The 12,902-nt window shown below is 42.1% G+C and overlaps 1 protein-coding gene across 2 annotated transcripts; it reads left to right on the forward strand.

Annotated features, from left to right (window-relative positions):
• The first annotated feature begins 4,364 nt into the window (after nucleotides 1-4,364).
• Nucleotides 4,365-10,008, forward strand: LOC109759181 (uncharacterized). Of its 2 annotated transcripts, XM_073508581.1 has the most exons (8): nucleotides 4,368-5,051; nucleotides 5,375-5,601; nucleotides 6,171-6,428; nucleotides 6,966-7,025; nucleotides 7,670-7,933; nucleotides 8,130-8,241; nucleotides 8,422-8,535; nucleotides 9,307-10,008. In XM_073508581.1, the coding sequence occupies exons 5-8, from the start codon at nucleotides 7,841-7,843 to the stop codon at nucleotides 9,324-9,326; spliced, it is 339 nt and encodes a 112-aa protein (XP_073364682.1). In that variant the 5' UTR covers nucleotides 4,368-5,051; nucleotides 5,375-5,601; nucleotides 6,171-6,428; nucleotides 6,966-7,025; nucleotides 7,670-7,840; the 3' UTR covers nucleotides 9,327-10,008. The 2 variants fall into 2 exon arrangements, with proteins under 2 accessions (XP_073364681.1, XP_073364682.1); XM_073508580.1 differs by lacking the exon at nucleotides 6,966-7,025 and having other exon boundaries at nucleotides 4,365-5,051; nucleotides 5,362-5,601.
• Nucleotides 10,009-12,902: the final 2,894 nt, after the last annotated feature.

Consider the following 12,902-nt stretch of genomic DNA (forward strand, 5'->3'; position numbering starts at 1 on the left):
AGAAGCAGACGGTGCCGGCCAAGAGCCAACATTGCTTGCGTCATTTTAGATTTATCATCAAATTTGCTTTCTGTTATTTGCTTATGTATTGCTAGTTTGCTTGTGATCGTTTACTTTTGCTGAACTTAGTTTGCTTGTCATACAGAATGGCTTGTAATGATGAACTTTGATTATGTTATGAAGAAATTTATTTCAATTACAAAACTAGAGTTCAATATTAGAACATAACGTAGTGCACATAAAGTATGTGATTCGAGCAGTGCACAAAACGGACGAAGATGTAGTGCAAAATGTGTACACCTGCAGTACAGTACTCTGACGAATGCAGTGCACACCGTATATTAGAAAAACAATACGTAAGAGGAAAAACACTAAAAAATGCGACTAGCATGCAGTGCACAAAATGCACCTGCATATGTAGTGCGGAATGTGTGCACATGTAGTACACAAACCTGATGAATGCAATGCAAAATGAATTACTAAGCAGTGCACGCCTATATATTAGAAAAAATACGTAAGAGGAAAAATATATAAAAAAAATTGACCACCCAGGTGCAACCAGGCCCCAGCCAGTCTCGTAGTAAGTCTGCGTCCACATTAGGCGAGTCCGTTCTGAGCCACGATGCATGGGGCCAGGCATACATGGGCCCACAGGTCAGAGAGGATAGAGCAGCGAGCGCCATGTATAAGCGCCCAAATAAGTAACCAGAGGAGTTCGATACCGCTGCCTCGCCAGGGCTTATAAACAGGTCGAGCGCGCTCTCGGCGGGCGAGGCGGGACTAAACGTTACCGCGCACACGCAACGCATCGGGAACCAGCCGTGCTTACAGGCCTACTTGGGCCGAATGCGTTTTCACTCCCCTAACACGGGCCCAACACGCAAAAGAGAGGCCGCTAAAAATTTAAAAACATTCCCACATACCACGAAAAACCACGGCCCAATAAAAATATAAACAATAACTAGAAAAATAAAAAAACAAACACAATCCACGCATTCTATAGTTCATTGTAATACGACAATGCATTTTGCTAGATTCAAGTAAGAAGTGTTGTTGCCTCGCAAATGCATTCACGTAGCTTGAATCAGAATCAATCCACCACCTAACACCAACCACAACATTTATTACTTCCCTTGCTCAATTGGCTGCATAAAACCTATCCATTCATGCTCCAGACTCACACAACTCCTCCCCCAGTTCCTCTTTTTCTTCAAATCATAGATCTAAGGTTTCTCCCATCCCCAACTTTTCTCTGAAATTCCACTGAACCCGCCATAGACTGTTCGTGCGGGTGCTTGGCAAGGATGGCACTGGTAGCGAACACATGCATGTATGCAGATGGTCTAGATCTCACCGACACCGCGTGGCTCAGCATGCTCGGGTGCCTCATGATACCCAACAGGGGGTTTCGGGCACCATTTCTTCATCGCCTCACATCCGCAGACCTGCAGGAAAGTTGGATATTTTTTCCCCTCATAATTTTTGACACAAAATAGGCTGCAACTCCACATCTGAATGTATATTTCCATAAATTTGCTCAGTAGTATCAACAAATACAAAAAGATATGTGTTGTTGTTCGGATTTGTCATCTATTAAGACTAGATAGTTCTACCTACTTTTCTCCAGTACCACACCAGGTATAGAACACTAGTTAGATCAGAACACCAACACACGAACAAAAAAGAGGTTCAATAGATCAGTGTTGCAGTTCTCTTATCATGCTAGTGAAGTACACTGCAAATGACCTTCCAGTGCAAACATGTTACAGTATAATATATATTCTACTAAAACTAGAGGTCAATTCCGTATAAGTTTGTTCATACATTGCAATTGCTTTCTTAAAAACAAGTCACACATATGTACATATTTAAGTCAACATTTGGTACGGAGTTTACTTATAAAATATAATGTTTACTTAAAAAAATTATTTTTCCATGCATGCCAAAATACAGAAACTGGCGTCCACAATAAGGTTTCCTGCTCCAAGTTCAGGGAAGGTTACTTTGGAGACAAAACACAAGAATGGGTATGCAGACATGCAAGCTGACTACCACATTGACTCTGGAGACTGCATCAACATAACTTATGCCTGGAAAGATTTCGTCTCTCAGAATGGCTTTGAGGCTGAAGAAGTGGCCATGGTGTTTTTCTACAAAGAAGAAGATGCCCTGAAGTTTACAATATTTGCGCTGTAGTTTGTCTAGGATAAAGCAAGCCATCTGTGGCATATTCTAATGTTTTGTTTATGTTGTATGCTTTTAAAATTATGTCCATCAGAAGGCTTGAACGGTGCCTATTTAAAGTATGCAACCTCATCTGCATCATTTTATCACCCTTTTTAGACAAGCTGCTGCTGACAGAAATGCAGTTCTCTAATACACATAGTACGGTCCTTATATAAAAAAGGATGTACTTTGAACAATAACAATGCAATGCCAATGGTCGAAAACTTTGTAGTTAACCTATGTCGTGCAATAAAATTCTCATGCTATGGAGTCCAGAAGAATTGACATAAATAGCAGAAATAGCAGCATAACTATTCTGTTAATGTAGTACGAAAGTGCATACTATGCAGTTCTCTGAAACACAGAATGCAGTTTGAGAAAAAGAATTATCTCATAAGCTGTCATGCCCACTATAATACAGTTACATTGGAGTCCACTACTTAACAAAATGCAGTACACTACAAACATATGCCAGAACTGCAACAATAAAATCAAAGCAGTACAGGTCCAGACATGTAGGAGACTAACAGAGGTGCCAAATTAGGGATGGCAATGGGTCAGGCTTGGGGTGGGTGGAGCTGGTCCAAATCCAACCCATGACCCATCTTCCTACCCTCTGCCCATCCATCAAATTATCCATGGGCACAACTTGTGCCCATGCCCAAACCCGCTGGATACCCACATACCCATGGAGCTCCATGGGCATAGAAAAGTCGGCATGAAGCCTTCCCAAAGATCAAATTAACTCAACATCATTCACTCACAAATGTCAACATAAGCTACATGCATAAGTAGGCAACAAGTAATACGATGAGTCCTTAAGTGTGACATCCCAAAGGTTGATTTTGCAGCATATAGCTTATGGCACCAGTTGCATATTGCCTGCCATTTCCCATTGATTCGTTCTTTCTACTGTCACTGGCATATGGCCCCACATGTCATACGGGTATCCATTGGATATCCATGGAGCACAAACTATAGCCGTGCCCAACCCAGCTGTTCGTGGGTATCCATATCCACGGACCCATGGGCAGAAATGTGCTCCATACCCTTACCCAACCGGGTCGGGTATCCATGGGTATCCAGATCCATGGATAAAATTGCCATCCCTATGCCAAATCCACTCGCAGTTTGATAAGTGGCCAAAACATTGCGCAACCACTCAAATTTGAACAATTACCCACAAAAAAAATCAAACCCACAGCCACTTGGATGAACAGCATGCGGTTTTCCTTTAAAAATGCAAACCAAAAATACGAATAGTACAGGCGCAATACAGTGAATTCAAACCAAAAAGAGAAACTAATTACAAGATTCAAAACGCATCGGCGCACAAAATCCAAAAAAACAACAAGAACAGACGGGCGGACGAAGCTCACATGCCCAGACAATCGATTTCGCACAAATTGAAAACTAACTCCTAAAAATAAGACAAATTGTAGAGTAAACGGACCGATTAAAACGAACGCAATCAAAGAATTCCTATGAACAAAGAACATCCGAGCACGAAAAAGTCGCATCCGACGCGAACACGAGCAAACAGAGAAAGCTCGTCCGCCAAATCGCTCGATTTGCAAAGATTTTTGTCGATTTTCCTGTAATTACAAAGAATAAAGGTCAAATGAGATCCAAAAACAAATTAAATCATCCCGCAACACCCGATTCCACACAGAACACGTGGGCGGACTGCCAAAAAAATGAAGCAGTTCTCCCGTGAAGCATTGTAGTGCTAATCATACAGAAGATGCAGTGCGCTTCTGTTGAGTGTGCAGTGTGAAAGTGTTATGATAATAGTTATTCTGCTAATATTAGCATAATAGACTGGTTATATATATAGGACAAATTTTTCCTACTATCGGGTGTATTTACTCCCATTTTTGTTTTGTACGTTTTAAGTAGTATCTATCATATCGGAATGTATCTACGCGTAGTATGTAGTATGTAAAAAAACTTAGGTAGTATATATACTACTTTTTAGGTAGTATGTATGATATTTTGAGCATACTCATTTTTACGTACAAATATGTATGTATTTCACAAATATGATAAAAACATGGGCTCACATGTAATTTTTTCACATAACTCGCTTTGGAGTATCTTAGATATAGTATATGAACAACTGGGCCTCACACCCACTCACCCTGCACAACCACACCTCTGACGCCTCCCCCTGACCTCGCGCCCCCATCGCCCCTGTCACCACGCGCCGCCCACCTTCCCGCTGACCTACGCCGCCCCACCTTCCCGCCGACGCGCCGCCCTGCCATCCCCGCCGCTGCGCGCCGCCCAGCCACCGCATCCCCTACCCGCGCGCTGCCGACGCCGGCCGGCCGCCCCTTCCTACCCACGCGCCGCCGGCCTCCCGCCACTCCCTACCCGCGCGCCACCGCCGCCGGCCGCTCGCCCCTCCCTACCAACGCGTTGCCGGCACCGACCGGCCGCCTCTCCCTACCCACGCGCTACCGGTGCCGTCCTCCACGACCCCGCCGCGTCTGGCGTGGTCCTCCCCCGCCCAGCCAGCCTCCTCCTTCCGCCTCGCCGGCGACCTTCTTCCTCCAGCTTGCCACCGCGACCTCCCCCTCCACCTCTCCCTGGTGCGCTGCGGGGACATCCCGTTCATCCAGCGTGCGGCTGTGTCAACCTCCTCGAGCTCCACTGCCCGCCTCCCGACCTCCATTTAGCTGCCACCGTACTGACGCTCCCTTCTCCCAGGAACCACTGCCGTCGGTCCTTGCTTCCTGCGCGCCGCCGCCGCCCCGGGACCCAACGCGCCGCCGCTCCTCTGATTCTGCTCCCCGGCTCTGCCTGCAATTCTTCCGCCGATGGTCAGCACCCCCAACCTCCCTTTTTTCTCTCGATCTCACTTCCTTCTGCTCTGCATGAAGCAAAACAAAATGTGTTTCATAGGATTTGCTATATATGCGTACGCCTTTGTAGTCTTTTTCGGTTCAAGTTTTGCTAGCAAAAAAAGATTTGTCGCAATTCAATATAAATAGTGAAACAAGTTAGCTGATGGGAAATAATTCAACTATATGTGTGCACACTGTAGTAGCAATTCGGTAGAAAAATCCAGCAGTTTGTTAAACAAAAATAGAAGCACACTTTGTGAATTTTATAATAATGCATCTATTTTAGTTATTATATGCAGGGCCCTGTTTATGAATTACAAGCAATAGCAGCACTTGTAGAGTAGCCAAAAAGGAGAAAACCGATGCATACGTCGTCTTCTTCGTTATGTGAATGGCTAGAGGGGCAGCTTCAGTTTCCATGTGTTGTACAAAAGATCCAGGACTGCAGGAGAAGATTTGTTGTTGAAGAAGTGAAATTTGTTGGGTGCATGTGCAGAAAAATCGTCAGTTCAGTTTTCAAAATTCTGTAAGTTTGCTTTGATTCAATAAAATTCTGCAAGTTTGTCGTGTGTGCTGCTACAAATCTGAACTATTTGTCGATTCATTCTAGTACTGATGCAATCGCCTAAAGTAAGTTCAAGAAAATCAGTAAGTTTGGTGCGTGTGCTGCTACAAATCTAAACTTCTTCTCCAGTCATTCTAGTACTTATGTCTCTTTTAGTCTGTAGCGGAGAGAATATTTGAGAAATGAATGTGTATGTTGCTGCACTACTGTGCTTGTTGTTTTTATAAAGTTGATTGCTGTCAAATTTTTGTTGCTTAAAAATGTTGCCATTTGTTTTTACTCCGAGAGCTATTAAGTTTGATTTTTTTTAGAATGGTAGTTATATGTTTACTCTCTGCCTGTACAATGCATTTTGTAGTCCTGGGCATTGTAGTTATTTTTTGTGTTAATAAAAATAGATTTATGTATTTTGTTAATCATTCCTCCACTTCCACCAGAAGAAAAAGTGATCTAGACTCTTTTTTGCAATCAGTTAGTTACTACCTTAGTTCAACTAGTTAACCGTCTCGATTCACTTTTCTTGCTTCCAGGGCCAACGACGGTTGCCGCTCCTCGACCCTATTCCCGCTCGTCACCCAGCTCAGCAGCCCACCTCGGTGCTCCACCACTGGTCGCTCGAAGAGCTGGCTGCAGACCATCCATTGCTCCGCCTCTGGATGCTGCCGTGTGGTGGCTGGCCGTCTCACTCCAATGCACCACCCTCTCTTTGTTTACTGGTCTCTCTCAAGAGCGGAAGTTGTCCCTGATGTACTCTCTGGAGCACAAGTTCAACATCATAGTCTAAAAAGGTTCACTGATATCATCATGAGGAATTCAGATTTTCAAAAGGTTCATATAAGAAACCACATGAAAATACATAGAACAAAAAAAGATTCAAAGAGTACTAATGCTCCTGACAGGACTACAAGTCTTTCTGTACAAATATTCATCTTTGGTATATTTGTAGCTATATAATAACACAAGATTTAGTTCGACACTGCAATTGTTCTGTGAGACGCAGTATAAATTTTAAAGTTGGGGGAGTTCAAATTTTGGACATTTTTTCTGAAAAAAGTACAGTTTCACTTATTTGAACTTTCTTGTGTAACAAGTTTGGAAAAGGCCATCCCTGGGAAAGTTCATATGAGTAACTATAAAAGGGGTCAGAGAATAAAATAATTTGCCCTGAAACAAAGTTAAAAAAGAACAGGATAAGTTCATGTTTCAAAAGTTTGCAAGTTCGGAGGCATAAACTAGGTAAGCTTGTAGCATATTTTACTAGGCAAAAATATCTGACCCTTGTACATTTTTACTTCCAACGACGCTCCCGTTCATCTGGTGACCAGGGCCAGCTCCTTCTCTGTGGTGGTTCCTGGCCTTGTGTGGCAACAGGTCGCGGTCTTCGTGTGAGTCGTTGGTCCATCGCCCTCTTTGTGCACATGGAACTCCTTTCCTTCTCACCTAAAGCATTTTGTGCTCTGGCTCTCTCCACTCCCTGCCAAACTTCCCGAGGCTTGTTTCAAATGCCCACTGTATTACTGTACCTACTGCTCTCTGCACTCTCCTGCAGCTAATGCTATCTCCACTCTACTGTATGTTTTGCTTGATGAACAAGTATGGACAAAAATATGTTGAATAGGGAGAGTTCATGTATTACTGCCATGCAAAAAAAACCTGTAACAAGTACAAAAATGAAAGGTGGGCAAAACAAAAAAGCGAGCTTCCAAGTAGGAAGTTTGATGCATCTGCTACTGCTCCTTTTGTGCTTATGGTTTACTCCAAACAATTTATTTCAACGACATCTAATGCAGATGGCTTGCATTTTGTGCTCCGTGGGTGTTTGTTCTTATTCCTGAAAGAAAAAAAAAATGTATTGCATTTGATAGTTCATCCAACAGTGCAATGGCAGAAAGAACATCAGTTCAAAATGTATGTGCAGGAGGTTTGGGTGCCAAAAGTCCGATATTTTGTTGTGTTTAAATTTTTCGGGTGCATGATTGAGCAAGATATAAATAAAAAATGATGTATGATATATATTATTTTCTTGTAGGAGGTTCAAAGATTGTCGTGGAGCAAGTTCAAGAGTAAAGCCTGCGTGAGTCATCCATCGTCTTCCCACATCTAGCATCGGAGTCTCTCCTCCCCCATTCCGCGCACACAGGTCAGGCTGTCGAGCACCTCCTCAGGTGAGAGGGCGGCGAGGCCCTACCATCTCCCGGTGATGGCTTGCTGGCACACCCTGCAAATTCACCTCTTACCATGGGGCAGAGTCTTCATGGATGAACTAGATCGTCGCCTACAAGCTCTGCTCCAGGTCATCTCCCTCCTCTGTTGTTCTTCCATTAAAAATAAATTGTAGAATTTTTAATTGGCTTCCATGCGTAAAGAAGCATCAAAAGTGATGCATCATTGACATTAATCCTCTAACAAAAGAGTACATATGAGAACCTGCTCCTGGTTCAGAACAGCATGCACTCATACACTTCTTGAAAAAAAAAACTGAATTTCAGTTCAGAGCACTGGCTCCGGCAGCCGCAGTACCCCATCTCCCCTGGCTCCCACACCACTGCGCCATCTCCTCCCGGCGGGGCTCCGCCGCCGGAGCGACCTGTCCAGGCCGAGGTACGTGCTTGCTCGTGTCAAATGATGAAACAGAGAGGGCTGGATGAATGGACGCTAGCTCGGACGTATTGCTTAGAAGTGGTGTTTGAGCCCATTTTGAAGAGTGAAATCCATAGATATTTTTGTATTGTTGTACATAAAAAACCAAAATTTTCAGTTCACCTTTGTGTGTGTTTGCAGATCATCTTACATGTCAAGCACCAAACCGAAACCCCTGGTACCCACCGCGACTTGTGCTGCTGGTGCTAGTGTGGATGTGTACCAAGTTCAACTACCAGTCTACGCCGAGTTCAGGTATGTTGTCATGGACGACCAGTTCAGGGATGTCTCTGTTCCTAAGGCAAGTTGAGGTACTGTAAGCAGTTCTTTGTAATAGTCCTATTTAGTACTACGTGTTAGCATTTTTTTAACTCTCTTCATTTCTGTATAATAGGGTAGTTCAATTTTGCTAATTCCTACAGTTCTCTAGTTAGAAAACCAGTGGTTCATTTTTGTAATTCCTGTGGTCTACAAAATTATTTGACCACCGTCGTTGGCTGTTCTTCTTCGACATCTCCTAAAGTTCAGCTTTCGTCATCTCATCCTTGTATCTCTACGTATGTTCAATCGTTGCTCGCTTAAGAGTTCACAAACGAAGATTTCGAACAGTGATCTCTAAATATTTTCTTGATCACTAAACAGGACCAATTTTAGAATGTTCCCTGAAATATTTTAGCATGTTTTATGTTTTCATTGACAAGTTCACACACTACTGTCTCAGACGTTCAAACTTTTGTTTCCCTGATGTTCAGATATTACCGTCTAGGAATACTGCTGTAACTTCGAGAGAAAAAGTTCATGTTGATTACTCCTGTCAAGTGTAAAAGTTCGCCAATATACAATCTATAAGTTCAATATCCAATACATTAGTTTAGTAGTTGGTACTAACTACTCTAGTTTTTTTCTTGATGTACCTGTGGTGTCTAGTTTTTTCTTTCAGTTCAATTTCTAAATTTTATCCAGTTCAATTCGTATTGTACCTCCAATTTAGTCCACGTGGTTAATTGTTGGCTGGTGCATGTGCAGGGTACCGTGACATTGAGTAGGGGCGAAGTGTATCACTCCAGCACGCCATGCTCCAGTGCATGTCAACGTCTTCCCCATTGCAATGGAAGCTGCAGATTTTGCTTGGCTCTACTTGCCTTTTTAGTGTTTGCTTTAATGCCTCAATGGTGCACCGTGCATCTTTTGCACTCTGAAGACAGATTCTGATTAGTCTGTTTCTACTATTAGTTCATGCAAACCTGGTTATATGATGTCTTGTTTTTGTCATTGTTACTCGATGTCTCATTTTCCTGTTTTCTGTTATTTTTTCTTATAGGGAAGGTTCTTGTAATTATTAGTTCTTTGACTGTATGATGCAACCGCTTACTCGATGTCATTGTCATTGTTCTTGTAGTTGCATATATGAAAGTGTGTGCTTGGTTTGGTTCCATTTATCATTCTCTCATGCCTGCCTTTTGATCTTATAGGAATTGAGGCTTCGCCAAGGAACAAGACTGGTAACTAGCGCAAAGGAGACTGTCGAGAGGTGGCACTGCTAGACTTGCTGATGTGTAGTTGTGGCATAAAAAAGATGAAAAAATGGTATCTTGTATGATTCCATAAGGTGTACGTAGAAAATCTTCCCATGTGGATCAGTACAACTTATGTACGGCCTTGAGTTCACAAATCTTATAGTAATCTTTGTAGTACTCTTCGTAACACTTCGTAAAGCAACAACTCAAACGAATCTGTTGTATCAGTTCTTACGATAGATAGAAGAAAGTTCACTAGCCAAAAGGTTAGAGAAGTCTACCTTATAATTTGCAAATCTTAAAGATAATGATCACTTTGAATTAAAAAATCGGTTTGCATTAAAAGCAATAATAATATCAAATTAAAAACAATGATCAGTTAGAATTAAAAAATTCTGAATTAAGAACAATGATCAATTTGAATTAAAAATAAATGATCAATTCGAACAAGAAACAATTATCAGTTTGAATTAAAAACAAGAAAAAAAACCGCTTCCAAAAAATAGAAATGCAGAAATTCAAAAAACCCACGAAAAATCATATGTTAAAAGTTCAAGTCGCAAAACGAGAGAAGTACAAAACACCGTGGCAAAAAAAAGAGTTAAAAAATGAACAACAAAACATTTTCTTTTTGAAAAAATATCATTCAGTTCAACGATATAAACCATATAAGTTCAACGACAATGATAACATAAACCGTTGAAAAGTTATGAGGATAACCATACCAAAAAAGCAGAGTACAATCCAATCCGTGAAACTATCTCAGTACGAAAAAACACATATATCAGTACGAGTACTCTGTTTTTCAGACAGAAAAACAACACGATGAGTCTCATCGTATTGAAAATTACTCTTAAAAGATTTTGAATTTGAGAAAACTTTCAACATGACTAAGTTTCACATTTTTATAGCTCTCCAACGGTATATAAATTGCCCCATTTAGACAAACTTTTTAAAAAACCACGTTCAAAATCAAAGTTGACTGTATTCGAATTCGAGTTTAAACTGTAAGGAATTAGAAAAACATTTCTATATGAAAAAGTTGTGCATATTCCATAGCTTTGCAACGCCGTATCATTTGCGTCAATCCGACAAACTGTTTGCAAAAAAAGCGAAAATACGTTTCACCCAGAATTTCACCATTTTTCAAATTACTTTTAAATTGTATAGAGTTTGAAAAAACAATAGATATATGGAAGAAGCGGATTTTCACCAGCTTTCCAATGCCAGCTTATTTGCTCAATTCTGAGAAACTGTTTGAAAATTCTGTCCAAAATACAATTCGCGTTTTCGTTTAAAAAATGGTTTTTTTTCAAAACTGCTCTTAAACCGTGATGATTTTGCAAAAATTCCTATATATTTGTAATGTAGATGTCAAGAGCTTTCCAACGATATATTACATGCCCCATTCCGACGAAAAGGCGATCAGTTCGATGAGATGAAAATCATCAGTACAACCGCCTGAAACCATTAGTTCAAGTAGGGTAACAGAATACACGAAACAGAATAGCCCTGATGTATATATATATACATATATATATGTGTATATATATATATATATATGTGTGTGTGTGTGTGTGTATATATATATACACACACACTAGCAAAAGAGCCCGTGCGTTGCAACGGGAGAACAAAATCTTCGTGTTGCCACTTCTGTACGCCACCATAAGAAGGCTTGTTCGTAGGCAACTTGCTCACATATTTAAACTGATGAGATTCAGCGTTACAAAGCGATGTGGGACTATCTTTTTAATGAGTAAATTATAACATGAAAAGGCTGGTTAGGAGCCCACTTGGACCTTGGTGGAGCTGCGTGGATGGGCCGACCCTATATAGTGTGCAGCTTGGACGTGTTGGTCTTTTTGGATTGGAAGAGTGCAAGACTGGCCGTGGCTGAGGAGCAAAAGAGCATAGTGCAGGCCTAATACATATCATGTACGGTAGGGAACAAACGCATGCCACGAAGGACGAAGCTTTTTAAACAAATTCCATGCATTGTAATGGGCGAAAAAATTTAAACACCCTCCGTGTGGCATTATGCAACAGTTCTTATATTATATCTAGTGTTGGCTAACGTCATAAATAAGTACTATTGTGTAGGTACATAAGTAAAGAGAACAGGCAAGCGCCATTGGGTTATTTCCTGAATGAAAGTCCGCTGATAAAAATAATCAAACCCTAACCATCCCATGCAGGATGAGTAAATGGACAATCTCTGGTAACATCACAAGATTTCTTAATTTGGCATGAACAAACTGACGGTGTCCTGCACTAGGGGGTACTCATCACATCGTCTCCCGACCAGGTGGATCGGGCCGAGGACCCCCATGGCGGTTCACTCATGGGCCACTTCGGGCAGCCCATGCCGCATACAAGGAGTATTCCACAAAACTTGGTGATCAAGACAAGCACTCCTCTCCACCAACGTATTCGGCTAGAACTCTTGTTATATCCTAGGCCTCTGGTGCATTATATAAGCCAAGGCCAGGCTAGTCAATAGATCATTATGACATTAATCACAATCATACAAGCTAGACATATAGGGTTTAGCCATTACGATCTCGTGGTAGATCAACTCTTGTAATCCTCATATTGATCAAGATCAATCAAGCAGGAAGTAGGGTATTACCTCCATCAAGAGGGCCCGAACCTGGGTAAACATCGTGTCCCCCGTCTCCTGTTACCCATCAATCCATGACACACAGCTCGGGACCCCCTACCCGAGATCTGCCGGTTTTGACACCGACAATGGTGCTTTCATTGAGAGTTCTGGTGTGTGACCGGCAAAAGGATCAATGATTGGTCTGTAGATCAACTGCAACGTCGGCATCTTCATCGTCGGCTCGGCTGGTCACCTCGGCCGGGCCGAGGACTAGGCTCCTCTTCGGATCGTCAAGATCGGACATATGTCCTCGTCATCATCAACTCCGATCTCTATCAAGACCATGGAGGAATCATCCATGGAGCCCGGGGGCTCAACGTCAACATTGCCCTCGTGCGACCGTGCTGTTTTTCTGGACAGCGAGCTTGTGTCCATCATCACCGCCTTCTTGAGCGTCGGTTTGACGATTGCTTTGGTGGAATAGTGCGGAATTGAGTATA

Source organism: Aegilops tauschii, chromosome 2 (assembly GCF_002575655.3).
Source record: "Aegilops tauschii subsp. strangulata cultivar AL8/78 chromosome 2, Aet v6.0, whole genome shotgun sequence".
NCBI classification, from domain to species: Eukaryota; Viridiplantae; Streptophyta; class Magnoliopsida; order Poales; family Poaceae; genus Aegilops; species Aegilops tauschii.